Here is a 16,978-nt window from a genome sequence, read left to right on the forward strand (position 1 = left end):
CTTAGATGTGTGTATCTAGGCCAATGAGAGATCCCTGACAAAGAGGCTATGTAAATATGCCTTGTAAACTTTTGAAATTAACACATAATCATCACCAAGATAAATGTTAATTTTTTTTAACTTTCCCTCCTAGAAACAAGGAGGAAGGTGAGAAAATTTTGGGGAGGCCAAAAGCTCTTTTGCGGGAGTGGGAATTCGTGGCTGATTTTGTGCTGGAGAGGATCACCCTTTTGTGTGCCAAAGGAACCCCCACAATATCCTCAACAATTGCATCTAATTAAGTGTTGATTAGCACTTACTTTTATTGTACAAGCTTTTCTACAGAACCCTTTTGCAAAAACCTGTGAATGTCGTGTGTTGTATGCACTGATTTGACTGGATTTTGGGCTTACCTGCTTTGCCATAGAATGGGATAAAGGATCCCCACACTAATGGTGCTGATGCGTGGCCTGATTTGTGGAATGATGGCCTCCAATCAACTGCTTGTCTTTTTCTTCTCTCGACTTTGAGATACCCGCCTGTTAAACAGGCTGTAGGCGGCGACTGTTGGGCTTTTGTTGTAGGCCCCCCACAGCCCTAAACTGGATGCCCTATGGTGGGCTATAGAAGCCCCAAAACAATGGATGCAATGGGCAATCACCCAAGTGGGATCCGACCCTCCAAATTGCACCTTTCTGCACACTATTTCTATCACTTAGAAAAAATAGCAAGAAGCACCTTCATAAATGTTGTTACCCATCAAGTTTAGTGTTAAGAAAGGCCTTTGGATTGTTGTTGATGATGACTTGAAGGCAATCTCTGAGCTCAGCTTCCATGCTTTAATGTAATAAAACTCCCTTCACAATGCTCTCACCACCACTACTTGCTCTTCACACAAAATTTCTCTCACATAGAGATTCCCTTTCTTCTAGTGCTCATTCACACCCACAATGGTGTGCCCCACTAAATGATAATCCCTCCCTTGATCCCTTATTGTGCCACTCACTAAGAGAATGAGAGGAATAGATGAGATAATGATTTTAAGATAAGACCCACAAAGATGTTATGCTCACTTAGAGACCTACACATACATGTGTAAACTGTTTTGAGTCCTCCTTCTTCACTCCAATGTGCCACTCAGTGAAGTGATGAATCAGCCCAAAATGCAACAAATGTAAAACCTTCTTCTTCATTCCAATGTGCCACTCAATGAAGTGATGAATCAGCAACAAATGCAACAAAGAAATTCTCAAAAAGAATGCCTTTCAATACTAGTAGAGAATGTCCCTATCAACTCAATGAGAATCACTCATAAACCCACAATCACTAAGATGTTTCTCTCAACTCATGAAAGATTATACTCTCATGGAAAGGATCTCTGATACCATGTTAAAAGACATGGTGTGAGATTAGTTATTAAATAAATCAAGCAATGCACAAGATCATCACATCTACACCAATGATGGAACCTGGTGTAAAGCTTAGTCTCTATAGGATCTTGGAGAACCATTTGATATAACCACTTATGATCAAGTTATTGTGGATGATTCCTTATAACCACTTATGATCAAGTTATTGTGGATGATTCCTTATATATTTATTTAACTCATGGCCAGACATTCAATTTGGTGTGTCATAGCTTTCAAAGTTTATGCATTGCCTAGGCACTAAGCATTAGTAGGCAGTTAAATGTATCTTTAGATATTTATGAGGCAATCAAGACCTTGGATTGTTCTATGCCAAGGGGGGTGATTTAGAACTACACGCCTTCTTTGATTCTCAGTGGGCATGTGATTATGATACATGACAATCCACATCAAGAAACTCCTTCTTGTCAACTTATACATGTCCTGGCCTAGCTTGAGTTAGAAGCAACCAACTGTGACAACCTCATCCTGTGAAGCTGAGAGGATCATTCACTATGATAAATGAATGTGTATGGTTGAGAAGATTGATGGTGGATGATCTTTGTGTCCCTTCAGGCACGTCTACTCCAATTCTCACTGCAATAGTAGTAGCCAAGAATCCTACCTTGCATGCCAGTACCAAGCACATTAAAGTGCACTACCACTATGTGAGGGACTCCATGCAAGTGAGATAAATCTAAAGAAGCAACCAATCATGGCAATCCCATCTTGTGAAGCTAAATACCCATTTGACAAGTTGGGTGGGGAAATACCCATTTAATTGAAAAGGTAAGTTCGTTTCCCCTAAGGTGCCTTTTTCACTAAAAACCTTGCTTTTTCACTAACAACCTTTTCACTAAAAACCTTGGATATACCCATTTGAAACCTTTTCACTAAAAACCTTGCCTTAGGTCTCTGAATTCATTCCAAATCTAATGTAGAGGTATGTGGATATGTTCCACTTTGTCCCCTTGCCTTCTTGCCCTATCCCTAAACACACAAACATGAATCCTTCTTCTTGAAACTAATAAGTGACCACAACTTATCACCCATCTCCGCACATTAAAATTTAATCCAAATTAATTAAATTATGTCGATGTTTGTATTTATATTTTTAAATACATGTATATATGTATAAGTATATGTGTCTATGTATAGGTTTATGTATCTAAAACATAATATCGTATATACTATATATTTACATATGTGTATGTGTGCGTGAGAGAGAGAGAGAGAGAGAGAGTGTGTGTGTGTAAGTGAGAGAGAGAGAGAGAGAGAGAGAGAGAGAGAGAGCGCTTCTATGTGTGGGAGAGTGTAAGAAGAGAGAGGGAGTGTGTGTATGTGTGTGTGTGAGAGAGAGAGAGAGAGAGAGAGAGAGAGAAGGTGTGTATATGTGTGCATGTGAGAGAGAGAGAGAGAGAGAGAGAGAGAGTTTCAACATTTGAGAGTGTGTAAGTGTGTGTGTGAGAGAGAGAGAGAGAGATGGTTGTAGAGAGGGAATAGTTCTTTTCTGGAACCTTGGTCGGCTGCAGCAATGCGCGGGTGCAATACTAGTAAGGATAATTTACACATACATTACCTCCCCTTCTCTCTCTCTCAATTTGTCTGGAGTCGTTCGGTTTTGTTAGCAATCAAGCAAGCACTGCATGTGGGGTTTTGTACGAACGCACCCGAGGAAGCCATGCAGAGCCTTCCCGTCGTCGTCGCTCAGGTGAGTAGGTACGTGTGTCTTGTAAACAAGTATGTAGCGGAGATGATCACCCACATCTTGTCTGTTTTGGGTTGTGGAGCTCAACAGGCAAGTAGCTCAAGAGCAAGTATTGGGCGCCTATGGAAGGATCACTTCGCACATCCCTCCTATTGGTGGGACTGTCGAATCGTTGTCTGCATTTTGAGGCTGACCCTTTTTGTTGTGGATGGATCCAACAGACAAACCCAAAGGCCGCAGAATTCAAGCATAAACTTAGCAAGGAATCTCTGTGGATGGAAAGCCGCTACAACCGAAGCTGGGTCAAAGACATGCCCAGGGCAACAGTTGTGCTGGAAGAGGAGAAGAAGTACTACTGCTATTACAACAAGAGTAGTGGTGGTGGTGGTGGTGGTGGTGGTGGTGGTGGTCATCTCTGGGATACCCTTAGGTTAGAGGATGCATGGAAGAAGGATGTTGCCCCAGCTTTCCATCGTGAATCTCGTACACATCGTCCACAAATGCACAAAAGAGAAAAACCTAGCCCATGCCTTGCGGTTGCATGCCTATATGTGCAGAAGTGGGCTGCAAGCACATACATCTCTGGGGAACTACCTAGTCTCCATGTTGGTGGAATTTGGAAGCATGCACACTGCTCAGAAGATTTTTGACAGGTTGGTGTCCAGGAGTGAGCGTGCCTGGACTTCCCTCATTAATGGTTACATCAAACGTGGGGAGTCAAGGCATGCTCTCAGCCTGTACCAGAAAATGCAAGAGGATTCTCTTCATCTCAGTGGGCATACTTTTGTCGCCTTATTGAAGGCTTGTGCTAAGCTGAAAGATGTAGAAAGAGGCTGTGAAATACACGGTGAGATTTCGAGAAGGGGGTTGTTGAAAACGGACCTCTTCATTGGCAGCACGCTGGTTGATATGTATGCCAAAGGATCCCCACACTAATGGTGCTGATGCGTGGCCTGATTTGTGGAATGATGGCTTCCAATCAACTGCTTGTCTTTTTCTTCTCTCGACTTTGAGATACCCGCCTGTTAAACAGGCTGTAGGCGGTAGGCCCCCCACAGCCCTAAACTGGATGCCCTATGGTGGGCTATAGAAGCCCCAAAACAATGGATGCAATGGGCAATCACCCAAGTGGGATTCGACCCTCCAAATTGCACCTTTCTGCACACTATTTCTATCACTTAGAAAAAATAGCAAGAAGCACCTTCATAAATGTTGTTACCCATCAAGTTTAGTGTTAAGAAAGGCCTTTGGATTGTTGTTGATGATGACTTGAAGGCAATCTCTGAGCTCAGCTTCCATGCTTTAATGTAATAAAACTCCCTTCACAATGCTCTCACCACCACTACTTGCTCTTCACACAAAATTTCTCTCACATAGAGATTCCCTTTCTTCTAGTGCTCATTCACACCCACAATGGTGTGCCCCACTAAATGATAATCCCTCCTCCCTTGATCCCTTATTGTGCCACTCACTAAGAGAATGAGAGGAATAGATGAGATAATGATTTTAAGATAAGACCCACAAAGATGTTATGCTCACTTAGAGACCTACACATACATGTGTAAACTGTTCTGAGTCCTCCTTCTTCACTCCAATGTGCCACTCAGTGAAGTGATGAATCAGCCCAAAATGCAACAAATGTAAAACCTTCTTCTTCATTCCAATGTGCCACTCAATGAAGTGATGAATCAGCAACAAATGCAACAAAGAAATTCTCAAAAAGAATGCCTTTCAATACTAGTAGAGAATGTCCCTATCAACTCAATGAGAATCACTCATAAACCCACAATCACTAAGATGTTTCTCTCAACTCATGAAAGATTACACACTCATGGAAAGGATCTCTGATACCATGTTAAAAGACATGGTGTGAGATTAGTTATTAAATAAATCAAGCAATGCACAAGATCATCACATAAAAAATCTCACACCATTAAAGCAACACATGCCACCACTTAGATGTTTAATGAATGTAATCAATGAGTAATGGAGTATACTCAAGGTCACTAGAAAATGCATCACATAGACAAATACCAATGAAGAGTGCAAAGGGAGATTATTTACACAAAGGACCACTTAGTATATTGATTACTAAGAAAGTACACAAATCATGGACACTATACTCTCCACTTAGCTATCTCTAGCTCTCTCTATTGTGTGAGTAGTAGTCCTTGAATTTATAGGCTCATGAGAGGGAGGCGCCTAGAGCCCTTGATTCTCTCCACCTCCCTATGATTTCTCACCTGACTCACCTAAAGTTGATTCCCCAATCAAAGGAAGATAACTACTAGACCTACACCTAGTTACTCTAGTAATTGAGCCTTTTAAACTTAAAACAAACCACTTTAAGGTGATTCCCCAATCAAAGGAAGTTAACTACTAGACCTACACCTAGTTACTCTAGTAATTGAGCCTTTTAAACTTAAAACAAACCATTTTAAGGTATCATTAAGAAAACACACTAATAATGGATGCTAGATCACATATTTCTAACAATGCAAAGTTTTAAAAACTTGAACCTTACATTCTTCATATATTGAGTATTGTGAGTTCACCTCCATTGTGAGCTCACAGTCTGTGTTTATAAAGTCAAGAGAAAGGATGATGGATCTATGGACATATTATATAGCAAGATGGTGGTGTATAGTCAGTAAGCAATCCAAGGACATTAAGGCACTACTCAAAAGATTCACTATGGAAAGTTGCAAACCAATATCTACACCAATGATGGAACCTGGTGTAAAGCTTAGTCTCTATAGGATCTTGGAGAACCATTTGATATAACCACTTATGATCAAGTTATTGTGGATGATTCCTTATAACCACTTATGATCAAGTTATTGTAGATGATTCCTTATATATTTATTTAACTCATGGCCAGACATTCAATTTGGTGTGTCATAGCTTTCAAAGTTTATGCATTGTCTAGGCACTAAGCATTAGTAGGCAGTTAAATGTATCTTTAGATATTTATGAGGCAATCAAGACCTTGGATTGTTCTATGCCAAGGGGGGTGATTTAGAACTACACGCCTTCTTTGATTCTCAGTGGGCATGTGATTATGATACATGACAATCCACATCAAGAAACTCCTTCTTGTCAACTTATACATGTCCTGGCCTAGCTGAGTTAGAAGCAACCAACTGTGACAACCTCATCCTGTGAAGCTGAGAGGATCATTCACTATGATAAATGAATGTGTATGGTTGAGAAGATTGATGGTGGATGATCTTTGTGTCCCTTCAGGCACGTCTACTCCAATTCTCACTGCAATAGTAGTAGCCAAGAATCCTACCTTGCATGCCAGTACCAAGCACATTAAAGTGCACTACCACTATGTGAGGGACTCCATGCAAGTGAGATAAATCTAAAGAAGCAACCAATCATGGCAATCCCATCTTGTGAAGCTAAATACCCATTTGACAAGTTGGGTGGGGAAATACCCATTTAGTTGAAAAGGTAAGTTCGTTTCCCCTAAGGTGCCTTTTTCACTAAAAACCTTGCTTTTTCACTAACAACCTTTTCACTAAAAACCTTGGATATACCCATTTGAAACCTTTTCACTAAAAACCTTGCCTTAGGTCTCTGAATTCATTCCAAATCTAATGTAGAGGTATGTGGATATGTTCCACTTTGTCCCCTTGCCTTCTTGCCCTATCCCTAAACACACAAACATGAATCCTTCTTCTTGAAACTAATAAGTGACCACAACTTATCACCCATCTCCGCACATTAAAATTTAATCCAAATTAATTAAATTATGTCGATGTTTGTATTTATATTTTTAAATACATGTATATATGTATAAGTATATGTGTCTATGTATATGTTTATGTATCTAAAACATAATATCGTATATACTATATATTTACATATGTGTATGTGTGCGTGAGAGAGAGAGAGAGAGAGAGAGAGAGAGTGTGTATAAGAGAGAGAGAGAGAGAGAGAGAGAGAGAGAGAACGCTTCTATGTGTGGGAGAGTGTAAGAAGAGAGAGGGAGTGTGTGTATGTGTGTGTGTGAGAGAGAGAGAGAGAGAGAGAGAGAGAGAGCGCAGGTGTGTATATGTGTGCATGTGAGAGAGAGAGAGAGAGAGAGAGAGTTTCAACATTTGAGAGTGTGTGCGCGGGTGCAATACTAGTAAGGATAATTTACACATACATTACCTCCCCTTCTCTCTCTCTCAATTTGTCTGGAGTCGTTCGGTTTTGTTAGCAATCAAGCAAGCACTGCATGTGGGGTTTTGTACGAACGCACCCGAGGAAGCCATGCAGAGCCTTCCCGTCGTCGTCGCTCAGGTGAGTAGGTACGTGTGTCTTGTAAACAAGTATGTAGCGGAGATGATCACCCACATCTTGTCTGTTTTGGGTTGTGGAGCTCAACAGGCAGGTAGCTCAAGAGCAAGTATTGGGCGCCTATGGAAGGATCACTTCGCACATCCCTCCCATTGGTGGGACTGTCGAATCGTTGTCTGCATTTTGAGGCTGACCCTTTTTGTTGTGGATGGATCCAACAGACAAACCCAAAGGCCGCAGAATTCAAGCATAAACTTAGCAAGGAATCTCTGTGGATGGAAAGCCGCTACAACCGAAGCTGGGTCAAAGACATGCCCAGGGCAACAGTTGTGCTGGAAGAGGAGAAGAAGTACTACTGCTATTACAACAAGAGTAGTGGTGGTGGTGGTGGTGGTGGTGGTCATCTCTGGGATACCCTTAGGTTAGAGGATGCATGGAAGAAGGATGTTGCCCCAGCTTTCCATCGTGAATCTCGTACACATCGTCCACAAATGCACAAAAGAGAAAAACCTAGCCCATGCCTTGCGGTTGCATGCCTATGTGTGCAGAAGTGGGCTGCAAGCACATACATCTCTGGGGAACTACCTAGTCTCCATGTTGGTGGAATTTGGAAGCATGCACACTGCTCAGAAGATTTTTGACAGGTTGGTGTCCAGGAGTGAGCGTGCCTGGACTTCCCTCATTAATGGTTACATCAAACGTGGGGAGTCAAGGCATGCTCTCAGCCTGTACCAGAAAATGCAAGAGGATTCTCTTCATCTCAGTGGGCATACTTTTGTCGCCTTATTGAAGGCTTGTGCTAAGCTGAAAGATGTAGAAAGAGGCTGTGAAATACACGGTGAGATTTCGAGAAGGGGGTTGTTGAAAACGGACCTCTTCATTGGCAGCACGCTGGTTGATATGTATGCCAAATGTGGTTCACTCACAAAAGCGCAGCAAGTGTTTGACATGCTTCCAGTTCGGAATGTATTCACATGGAATGCACTGATTGCAGGATATGTGCAACATGAGCGTGGCGAGGAGGTACTGAAATTTTATGAGCAGATGCAACTTCAGGATGTACCTCCAGACGCTGTCACTTACACTTGCATCCTGAAAGCTTGTGGCAGCGTCAAAGCAACAGACAAGGGCAGCAAGTTACATGCTGAGATTGCCAGAAAGGGACTCTTGAAAACAGACCTTTTCGTTGGCAGTGCATTGGTTGACATGTATGCCAAATGTGGCTCACTTACTAAAGCACAGGAAGTGTTTGCCATGCTTCCTGTTCGAGATGTAGTCACATGGAATGCACTGATTGCAGGATATGTGCAACACAAGTGTGGTGAGGAAGCACTGAACTGTTTCGAACAGATGCGACTGGAGGGTGTATCTCCAAATGCTGTCACATTTGCTTGCAGCTTGAAAGCCTGTGGCAGCATTGGAGCCACAGATAGGGGGAGTGAAATACATTCTGAGATTGCCAAAAGGGGGTTGTTGAAAACAGACCTCTTTGTTGCCAACATGTTGGTAGAGATGTATGCCAAATGTGGCATGTTAGCAAAAGCGCAGAAAGTGTTTGACATGCTTCCAGTTCGGAACATAGTCACATGGACTGCACTAATTGCAGGATATGCACAATACAAGCGTAGCGAGGAAGCACTGAACTGTTTGGAGCAGATGCAACTGGAGGGTGTCTCTCCGGATGCTGTCACATTTGCTTGCTGCTTGAAAGCCTGTGGCAGCATTGGAGATTTGGACAAGGGCAGTGAAATACATGCTGAGGTTTGCAAAAGGGGGCTGTTGAAAACAGATCTTCTTATTGGCAGTGCAGTTGTCGATATGTACGCCAAATGTGGCTCACTTGCAAAAGCGCAGGAAGTGTTTGACATGCTTCCAGTTCGAGACACAGTCACATGGAATGCTTTGATTTCAGGATATGTGCAACACGAGTGTGGTGTGGAAGCATTGAATTGTTTTGAACAGATGCGATTCGAGGGTGTGCCTCCCGATGCCGTCACATTCGCTTGCAGCTTGAAAGCCTGTGGCAGCATCAGAGCCATGAACAAGGGCAGTGAATTGCATGCTGAAATCACCAGAAAAGGGCTGTTGAATACAGACCTTTTTCTTGGCAGCGCATTGGTTGATATGTATGCCAAATGTGGCTCACTTGCAAAAGCGCAGGAAGTGTTTGACATGCTTCCAGTTCAAGATGTAGTCACTTGGAATGCATTGATTGCAGGATATGTCCAACACGAGTGTAGTGAGGAAGCACTGAATTGTTTTCAACTGATGCAACTCAAGGGTATCTCTCCAGATGCTGTCACATTCGCTTGCAGCTTGAAAGCCTGTGGCTGCATTCGGGCCACCGACAAGGGCAGTGAAATACATGCTGAGATTGTGAGAAAGGGACTGTTGAAAACAGACCTTTCTGTTGGCAGCGCATTGGTTGACATGTATGCCAAATTTGGTCCACTTGCAATAGTGCAGGAAGTGTTTAACATGCTTCCAGTTCGGAATGTAGCCACGTGGAATGCACTGATTGCAGGATATGTGCAACATGAGCATGATGAGGAAGCACTAAATTGTTTTGAACAAATGCAACTTGAGGGTGTCTCTCCAGATGCTGCCACATTCGCTTGCAGCCTGAAAGCCTGTGGCAGGATTGGAGCCACGGACAAGGGCATTGAAATACACGCTGAGATTGCCAGAAAGGGCCTGTTGAACTTGGACTTTTTTGTTGGCATTGCACTGGTAAATATGTATGCCAAATGCAGGATGCTAGCAAAAGCGCAGGATGTGTTTGACATGCTTCCAATACGAAATGTAGTCACATGGACCACGCTGATTGCAGGATATGTGCAACACGAGTGTGGTGTGGAAGCACTGAACTGTTTCCAAAAAATGCAATTCGAGGGTGCCTCTCCAGATGTTGTTGCGTTTGCTTGCAGCCTGAAAGCCTGTGACAGCATTGGAGCCATAGACAAGGGCAGTGAAATACATGCAGAGATTGTGAGAAAGGGGTTGTTGAAAACAAACCTTCGTGTTGGCAACATGTTGGTTGAGATGTATGCCAAATGTGGCATGCTAGCAAGAGCACAAGAAGTGTTTGATATGCTACCAGTTCGAAATGTAATCACTTGGACTGCACTGATTGAAGGATATGTGCAGCACCGGTGTGGTGAGGAAGCACTGTACTGTATCGATCAGATGCAACTTGAGGGTGTCTCTCCAAATGCTATCACTTTTGCTTGCATCTTGAAAGCATGTGGCAGCATTGGGGCTATAGACAAGGGCAGTGAAATACATGCTAAGATCTCCAGAATGGGGCTGTTGCAAGCAGATGTTTTTGTTGGCAGTGCATTGGTCGATATGTATGCCAAATGTGGCTCACTTGCAAAAGCACAAGAAGTGTTTGACGTGCTTCCAATTCGGAACATAGTCACATGGAATGCACTGATTATAGGATATGCCCAGCTAGGAGAGATTGAAAAAGTTTTCTGCCTCTTTCACAGAATGAATGGAGAAGGCGTTAAACCAGATCCTGTCACATTCATTGGTATTCTTAATGCTTGCAGTCACGCAGGTGTATTAGATAGGAGCCAGACATACTTTGAGGCCATGAACAAAGACTATGGCATCACTCCGAGTCTCATCCACCACACTTGCATGGTTGATCTCCTTGGCCGAGCAGGCCAATTAGATATGGCAGTAGAAATGATGAAGAAAACACCATTCCATCCTGATAATGTAATGTGGCTTGCTGTGTTGGGTGCTTGTCGAAAGTGGGGCAATGTGGAGCTTGGAAGAAAGGTATTTGAACAGGCAGTGCGATTGGATGAAAAGGAAACTGCAGCTTATGTTTGTATGTATAACATCTATGCAGATGCTGACATGCAGGAGGACGCAAAGAGGAGGGAATGAGGATGGAAATACAAGCATGGAAGAAGCCAGGACACAGTTTGTGGACTGACGCTGGTGGAATTGTGCATCTGATGAAAAGCATCCCCAAAGCAGAATTATCTATGCAAAGCTAGAAGAGCTTTCCCTTAAAATGCAGAAGGAAAAGAATGCTCCTGCTTTGCATGATGATGCAGTGATAAAACTGGGATGAAGGCATACCGAGAAGTTGGTTCTTGTGTGCATGGAATGATGCATTTGTTTTTGATTGGGGATTAAAAGCATTTCCAAAGTAAAATTACCTATGCAAAGCTGGAAGAGCTCTCCCTCAAAATGCACAAACAAATGTCTCTGGTTTGCGTTGGTGGTCACAGACATACATGATGATGCAATGAGAACTCAGAAAGTGCGATGAAGACCTTTCAAGAAGTTGCGTATATGCCCAAAGGAATGTCTATACATCTTGTTAAAAACAGACGAGTTTGTAACGACTGCCATTTGGCTACTATATTTGTATAAAAAATAGAGGAGTTTGTAAAGACTGCCATTCGGCTACGGCTTAAGGAGTGAAGTAAACAATTCAGAGATGCTAGGGGTTTCTGTTGTGGGAAATTGTGCATCTGTTTTTGATTGGGGATTAAAAGCATCCCCAAAGCAAAATTATCTATCCAAAGCTATAAAAGCTTTCCCTCAAAATGCAGAAGGGAATGGCCCCCAATGTATTGGGTGTCAGACATAAATGATGATGCAATGAGAGAAGTGCAATGATTAAAGACATACTATTCAATTCAGAGATGCTAACAGCTTCTATTGTTTCCATGAAGGAAATTCTGATTTGTGGACACTATTGCTTATGATAGTGCACTGCATTAGCCATGTCATGCAGTGTAAATACTCAAAATATTTAAGAATTTGGTGTACTCCTTCTGTGGTCCTCACTTCCTCGTGGGGTTAGTCTTCCATGACAAGAGACGTGTGAATGAGGACCCCACCCCAAATTTATTTTTGGGTGTTAAATGTTCATATTCCAAAAACCTCATAACTTCTAATCCATGAAGAAACTAGGATCTTTGACTTGTTTCACTTAGTTCTCTTGCTAATTGTTCAATCTCTTTTTTTTTTGTTGCAAATTCTGATTCTATGACTGTACTTTTTCCTCATCTTACTTGACTCAATGGATACAAAGACCCTTTGTCTTCTATGACACATGACAAAGAAACTACCTTCCATGGGATAAGAGTTTATGTGAAAATCAAGCTTTACAACACCTTCACATTCATTGTATATTCCTAAAATAGTTTGCACTAAGGCCTTTGTGCCTAACGAGATCCACGTCTCATAGGACATCAAGTTTCTTCCTCCGGAAATCATTTCATAGATCTCCAAAGTACCCATTCCTCTAAGCTTGAGTTTTCTTTTGTTTTTCTTGAGGTTATAGAGTAGGAACAAGTTCCCTACCTTGAACCTCTTGGTTTGGATGTTCAACTCAAACCATCTTTTTCTACTCTTCTTTTTAGTATACATGCCCACCAAAGAGTGTAACCTAGCCTCATCTAGTTTCTCTAGTTCAATGCGTCGTTGACTCATGGTTGGGAGTCGAATCCATTTATTTGGCTAGCCTCAAGGTTGGGATCATGAATTCCACAGGGAGAATTGCATTTAGTCTGAAGATCAAATTGTAAGGCGTAGTCCTTGTTGACGTCTTGTAGGTGGATTGGCTACTGTCAAGGTTGGGATCATAAATTCCATAGGGAGAATTGCATCTAGTCCGAAGATCAAATTGTATGGTTTTAAAGGCATCATATCTCTTTGTTGGGCTATTGTGAAGCATTGGTGCTCGTCACATCTTTTGATGTACTATTCCACGGCATCTCCAAAGAGTGTATCGACAGCCACCAGTACAATCCAACATAGAGGACTTTTCTAGCAGTGATTTCACTTCCAAAGTGTCCTCCACCAGTGGCTCTTCGTGAGCTTGTTCAAGAATATCAATGTACTCATCCTCACACACAGAGTCTTAGGATATCATTTCTCCCTTTTTTATAAAGTTCCCCTGAGATAAGTGTGTAGGGGATTGTTGCCTTCACAAGTTTCCTCTTTCTTTTTAAGGACATTGATTCCTCCAATAGGAATCTGTGGCTCAAGTTGCCTCTTCCTTTTTCAGGACATTAATTCCTCTGCCACAAATGGGAATCTATGGCTCAAGAGAATTGGGCAATTTCATAGCTCCATCTTGGTACTAGGTTGATTTGGAATAAAGGAGCTTCTAGAAGATCATCCTTAACTCTCATTAGTGATTCTCCACTCAAGATTTGTTAGCTCGTACATGTGCTGACCCCAGTCAAATCCATCGTGAGAAGAAGCAAGAGCCACATTGTGATTAATAGATATTTAGTAATACTACACTGTGAGGTCATGCATTTATGCCATTGGAACTTTTTTCCCATTGGGCTTTTTCCCATGGCCAATCTAGGTGTGGATGGGCGCCTTAGGGTTACCTAGTATAAATTTAGTCAGTTTTCACCACTTCACCACCATAGTGCAACACATGACTTGCAATCGTTTTTCAATCTCTCAACAGTCTAATCGCTCAAGTTTATAATCGATGATCACACTTGATTGTGCAATCATGTGGTTTTCTACAATCATTGTGCACTCCAAATGTTTACAAGTTTTTTCTAATTGCCTGAGATTATACTGGTTCTCTAATCTCCAGCTTCTCCAATCATTCGACTGAGTAATCCGAACAGTGCAATCATCCACTTTTGATAGTCCAATTTCTCTGATTTTCCAATCGTGGCTTCTTCAATCAACTGGTCCAATCGCTTGATTATACTTTTCCAATCGCCCGATCGGTTGTGTTCAATTGTCCGATCAGAGAGATATCGTCTACAATATCGGTGATTTGCCAATTGTCCAACTATACCTCTCTGATCGCCCTTCTCCAATTGGCGGTTCTTCTTCTCCAATCACTTGATTGAAGGCTCCAATCATCCCTGATCAGAGGCACCAACGACCTGCTTGAGATTACTAGCTTTTCAGAGAGTTCATGAACAGTTACTCTACCTCAATTCAAGCTTTTCTTCCGCATCTTTAATCAAGTATGACCAACAACTCTGCAAATCATTTGTTTGGTATTCTTTTTTCAAAGGATAAATTAAATGGGTCAAATTAGTCCTTATAGAGCTTTATGGTCAGAAATGTCCTTGTTGCAAAAGACTTATGGGGGCATGTCAGTGGTGACAACCCTCGCTTACTACTCCTCTAAGGGGTCAGGGCCAACATATTCGAAAAACAAGTTTCTCAAATTACTATCAAAAAACAAAGATAGGATTTTCATGATACTCAAGCTTTGGCATTGATTGTCTTGCCAGCTAAAGGTTCATTACTATGCACATTTGCTCTTGTAGAATATCCATGCTTTCCTAAAATAATGTATCACACTAAAAATGATACAAGAATTGTCTTTCTCAAAGGGTAACTTGACAATGAAAATATGCAAGAAAAGGGGTCTATGAATGAACAATTAACAAATTTACAGGACTTGAGAGAGCAACTTCTCAATATTGATAAAATCATTCTTGAAAAGGATATTCTCAACATCACCCTTAATTCATTACGTGAATCTTATCTGGGTTTTAATACTTCCCTCTAGCTTTCTTTGAGAGGCAATGCAACCCTTCTTACCTAATCAAGAGCTTGTCAGCTAATGTTGGCAGGAGAAACAGTCTAAAAAGAATTTCTTTAAGAGTTCTAGCAATGGTCAACAAGCTCTAGCAGCCTAAGATAAGGACAATAAATTTTAGTGGAGGACCAATTTCAACAAAACTTTTAAGACTAAGGGTGATTCCAAATCTAGCCAAAGAAGGTTACTTGCCGCCATTATTACAAAAAGCCCAACCATGTAATTGAAAATTTCTTTAAACTTCAAAACAAAGAAAAGAAGAAGAAGGAATCCAACAAGGGTTTCACTAGTTCTGCCTCAGATAATCAGAGTTCCATAAGAAAGAGGACTCAGCTAATGTAATTATCTATCAAGACTTCTCACTAATGGGCTATTAATTATAATCCTAAACAAGATGCATGTCTCAATATGCAAGTCTCTCACTGATAGTTAGTCTCTTGATAGTGGTACTTCTAAGCACATAATTTCTCAAAGAAGTTTGACGAAACACAAGTTTTGGATGGAAGCAGTTCTTTGTACTACCTATGTGTTGAATAGGTGTCCCACTAAAGCTCTGAATACTATCACTCCTTATATGAGGCTTGGTTCAGTAAAAAACCTAAGGTTGAACACATGTATGTTTTTGGTTATTTGGCATATGTCCATGTGCCAGTGCAGAACTAAGCTTGAGGACAAGGCAATGAAATGCATTTTTATTGGTTATAGTGCTGAAAGCAAAGGGTATCATCTCTACAGTCCTCTTACTGAGAAGAGTATAATTATCAATAATAGGGATGCCATTCTTATAGAGGATTCTATCTATCCCTAATGATGTAATTCAATAAGCCTATGCCAATTCTCCAGACATGTTTGATGGGTTATTACATGTGCCAGTTTTTGTTTAATCTTAGTAGATTTTGCTCCTAATCCTTAGTAGATTTTTTGCCAAGTGGTAGATCCTCTAAATCCCAAGGAATTGATGAACTAACTTCAGATCAGTAGAAGATATAGTAAATGCTAAAAGATTATCAATCAATGAATCTAGGGTTATGCTAAGATGGGTTAGAAGCACCTTGCAGGATAGCAAATTGTTTGCTCCTTTCTGCAAAGTAGAACCAGATCCAATGAACTTGAGTGCATTTCTTGATTCTCCACATGATGTAGATGAACTTGAGTCTTTTGAAGAGCTTTAAGAAAATCCAAATTGGGTGAAAGCCATACAAGGTGAAATTTATTCCATTCTAGAAAAATGGTACTTGGGATTTAGAGGATCCACCACTTGGCAAAAATCTATAAGTACTAAGTGGGTTTACAAAATCAAAAGAAAGGCAAATGGATCAGTTGACAGATTCAAGGCCAGACTTGTTGCAAAAGGTTATGCCGCCCAACAGGAAAGGGATTGATTATGTGATGAAACTTTTTGTCCCAACTTTGCATATAACGATTACCCAACAGGAAAGGGATTGATTATGTGATGAAACTTTTGTCCCAACTTTGCATATAACGATTATCCAATTTGTTATTGCTTTGGTAGCCCATCATAGATTAAAAAAAGCACTAATTAGACATCAAAACAATGTTCCTGAATGGTGAGTTACAAGAAGATGTATATGCGAGTCGACCAGTTGGGTTTGCCCAAACTAGTCAAGAACAAAGGTATGCAAGCTTAATAAAGCTTTCAATGGTTTGAAACAAGCTCTAAGAGATTAGTACAGAAGATTCATGCCTATTTAACTAGACATGGATTTCAAAACAATCCTATAGAAACCACTTTATATGTAAAGAAGGACAAGAGCGATTTGCTTGTTGCCATTCTCTATGTAGATGTCTCTATATGTAGATGACATGCTAGTGACACGCACCAATGAGAATTTCATTATAGCCTTCAAAGAAATTGATCTTGCCTCAAATTTTGAGATGTCAGATCTTGGTATTTTGCGCTAATATTTGGGTATACAATTTATAAAGCAAGATGATGGTATAGTCATTAATGAGCAGTCAAAGTACATCACAGTAGTGCTCAAGAGGTCCAACATGGAAAGTGACAAACCA

The 16,978-nt window shown here is 41.2% G+C and overlaps 2 protein-coding genes across 4 annotated transcripts; both read left to right on the forward strand.

Annotated features, from left to right (window-relative positions):
• Positions 1 to 2,959: 2,959 nt before the first annotated feature.
• LOC147607626 (uncharacterized) lies at positions 2,960 to 3,760 on the forward strand. Its single transcript, XM_086790860.1, has 2 exons — positions 2,960 to 3,096; positions 3,315 to 3,760. The coding sequence occupies exons 1-2, from the start codon at positions 3,067 to 3,069 to the stop codon at positions 3,741 to 3,743; spliced, it is 459 nt and encodes a 152-aa protein (XP_086646986.1). The 5' UTR covers positions 2,960 to 3,066; the 3' UTR covers positions 3,744 to 3,760.
• A 3,472-nt stretch (positions 3,761 to 7,232) lies between these two features.
• LOC147607627 (pentatricopeptide repeat-containing protein At2g03380, mitochondrial-like) lies at positions 7,233 to 12,296 on the forward strand. 3 transcript variants are annotated; one of them, XM_086790858.1, is made up of 2 exons: positions 7,233 to 7,389; positions 7,608 to 12,296. In XM_086790858.1, exon 2 carries the CDS (start codon positions 7,816 to 7,818, stop codon positions 11,284 to 11,286), a length of 3,471 nt encoding a protein of 1,156 aa, XP_086646984.1. In that variant the 5' UTR covers positions 7,233 to 7,389; positions 7,608 to 7,815; the 3' UTR covers positions 11,287 to 12,296. The 3 variants fall into 3 exon arrangements, with proteins under 3 accessions (XP_086646984.1, XP_086646983.1, XP_086646985.1); XM_086790857.1 differs by having other exon boundaries at positions 7,234 to 7,389; positions 7,469 to 12,296; XM_086790859.1 differs by having other exon boundaries at positions 7,245 to 7,397.
• Positions 12,297 to 16,978: the final 4,682 nt, after the last annotated feature.

Source organism: Cibotium barometz, chromosome 55 (assembly GCF_041138505.1).
Source record: "Cibotium barometz isolate CiBa-2024 chromosome 55, ASM4113850v1, whole genome shotgun sequence".
NCBI lineage: Eukaryota > Viridiplantae > Streptophyta > Polypodiopsida > Cyatheales > Cibotiaceae > Cibotium > Cibotium barometz.

What these genes read in the sequence shown, in the direction of transcription:
- LOC147607626 (XM_086790860.1), top strand. Translation starts at nt 3,067, where the DNA reads ATGCAGAGCCTTCCCGTCGTCGTCGCTCAG. An exon ending in TTCCCGTCGTCGTCGCTCAG is followed by an intron (nt 3,097 to 3,314) that starts GTGAGTAGGTAC and finishes TGGATCCAACAG; the next exon opens with ACAAACCCAAAGGCCGCAGA.
- LOC147607627 (XM_086790858.1), top strand. Translation starts at nt 7,816, where the DNA reads ATGCATGGAAGAAGGATGTTGCCCCAGCTTTCCATCGTGAATCTCGTA.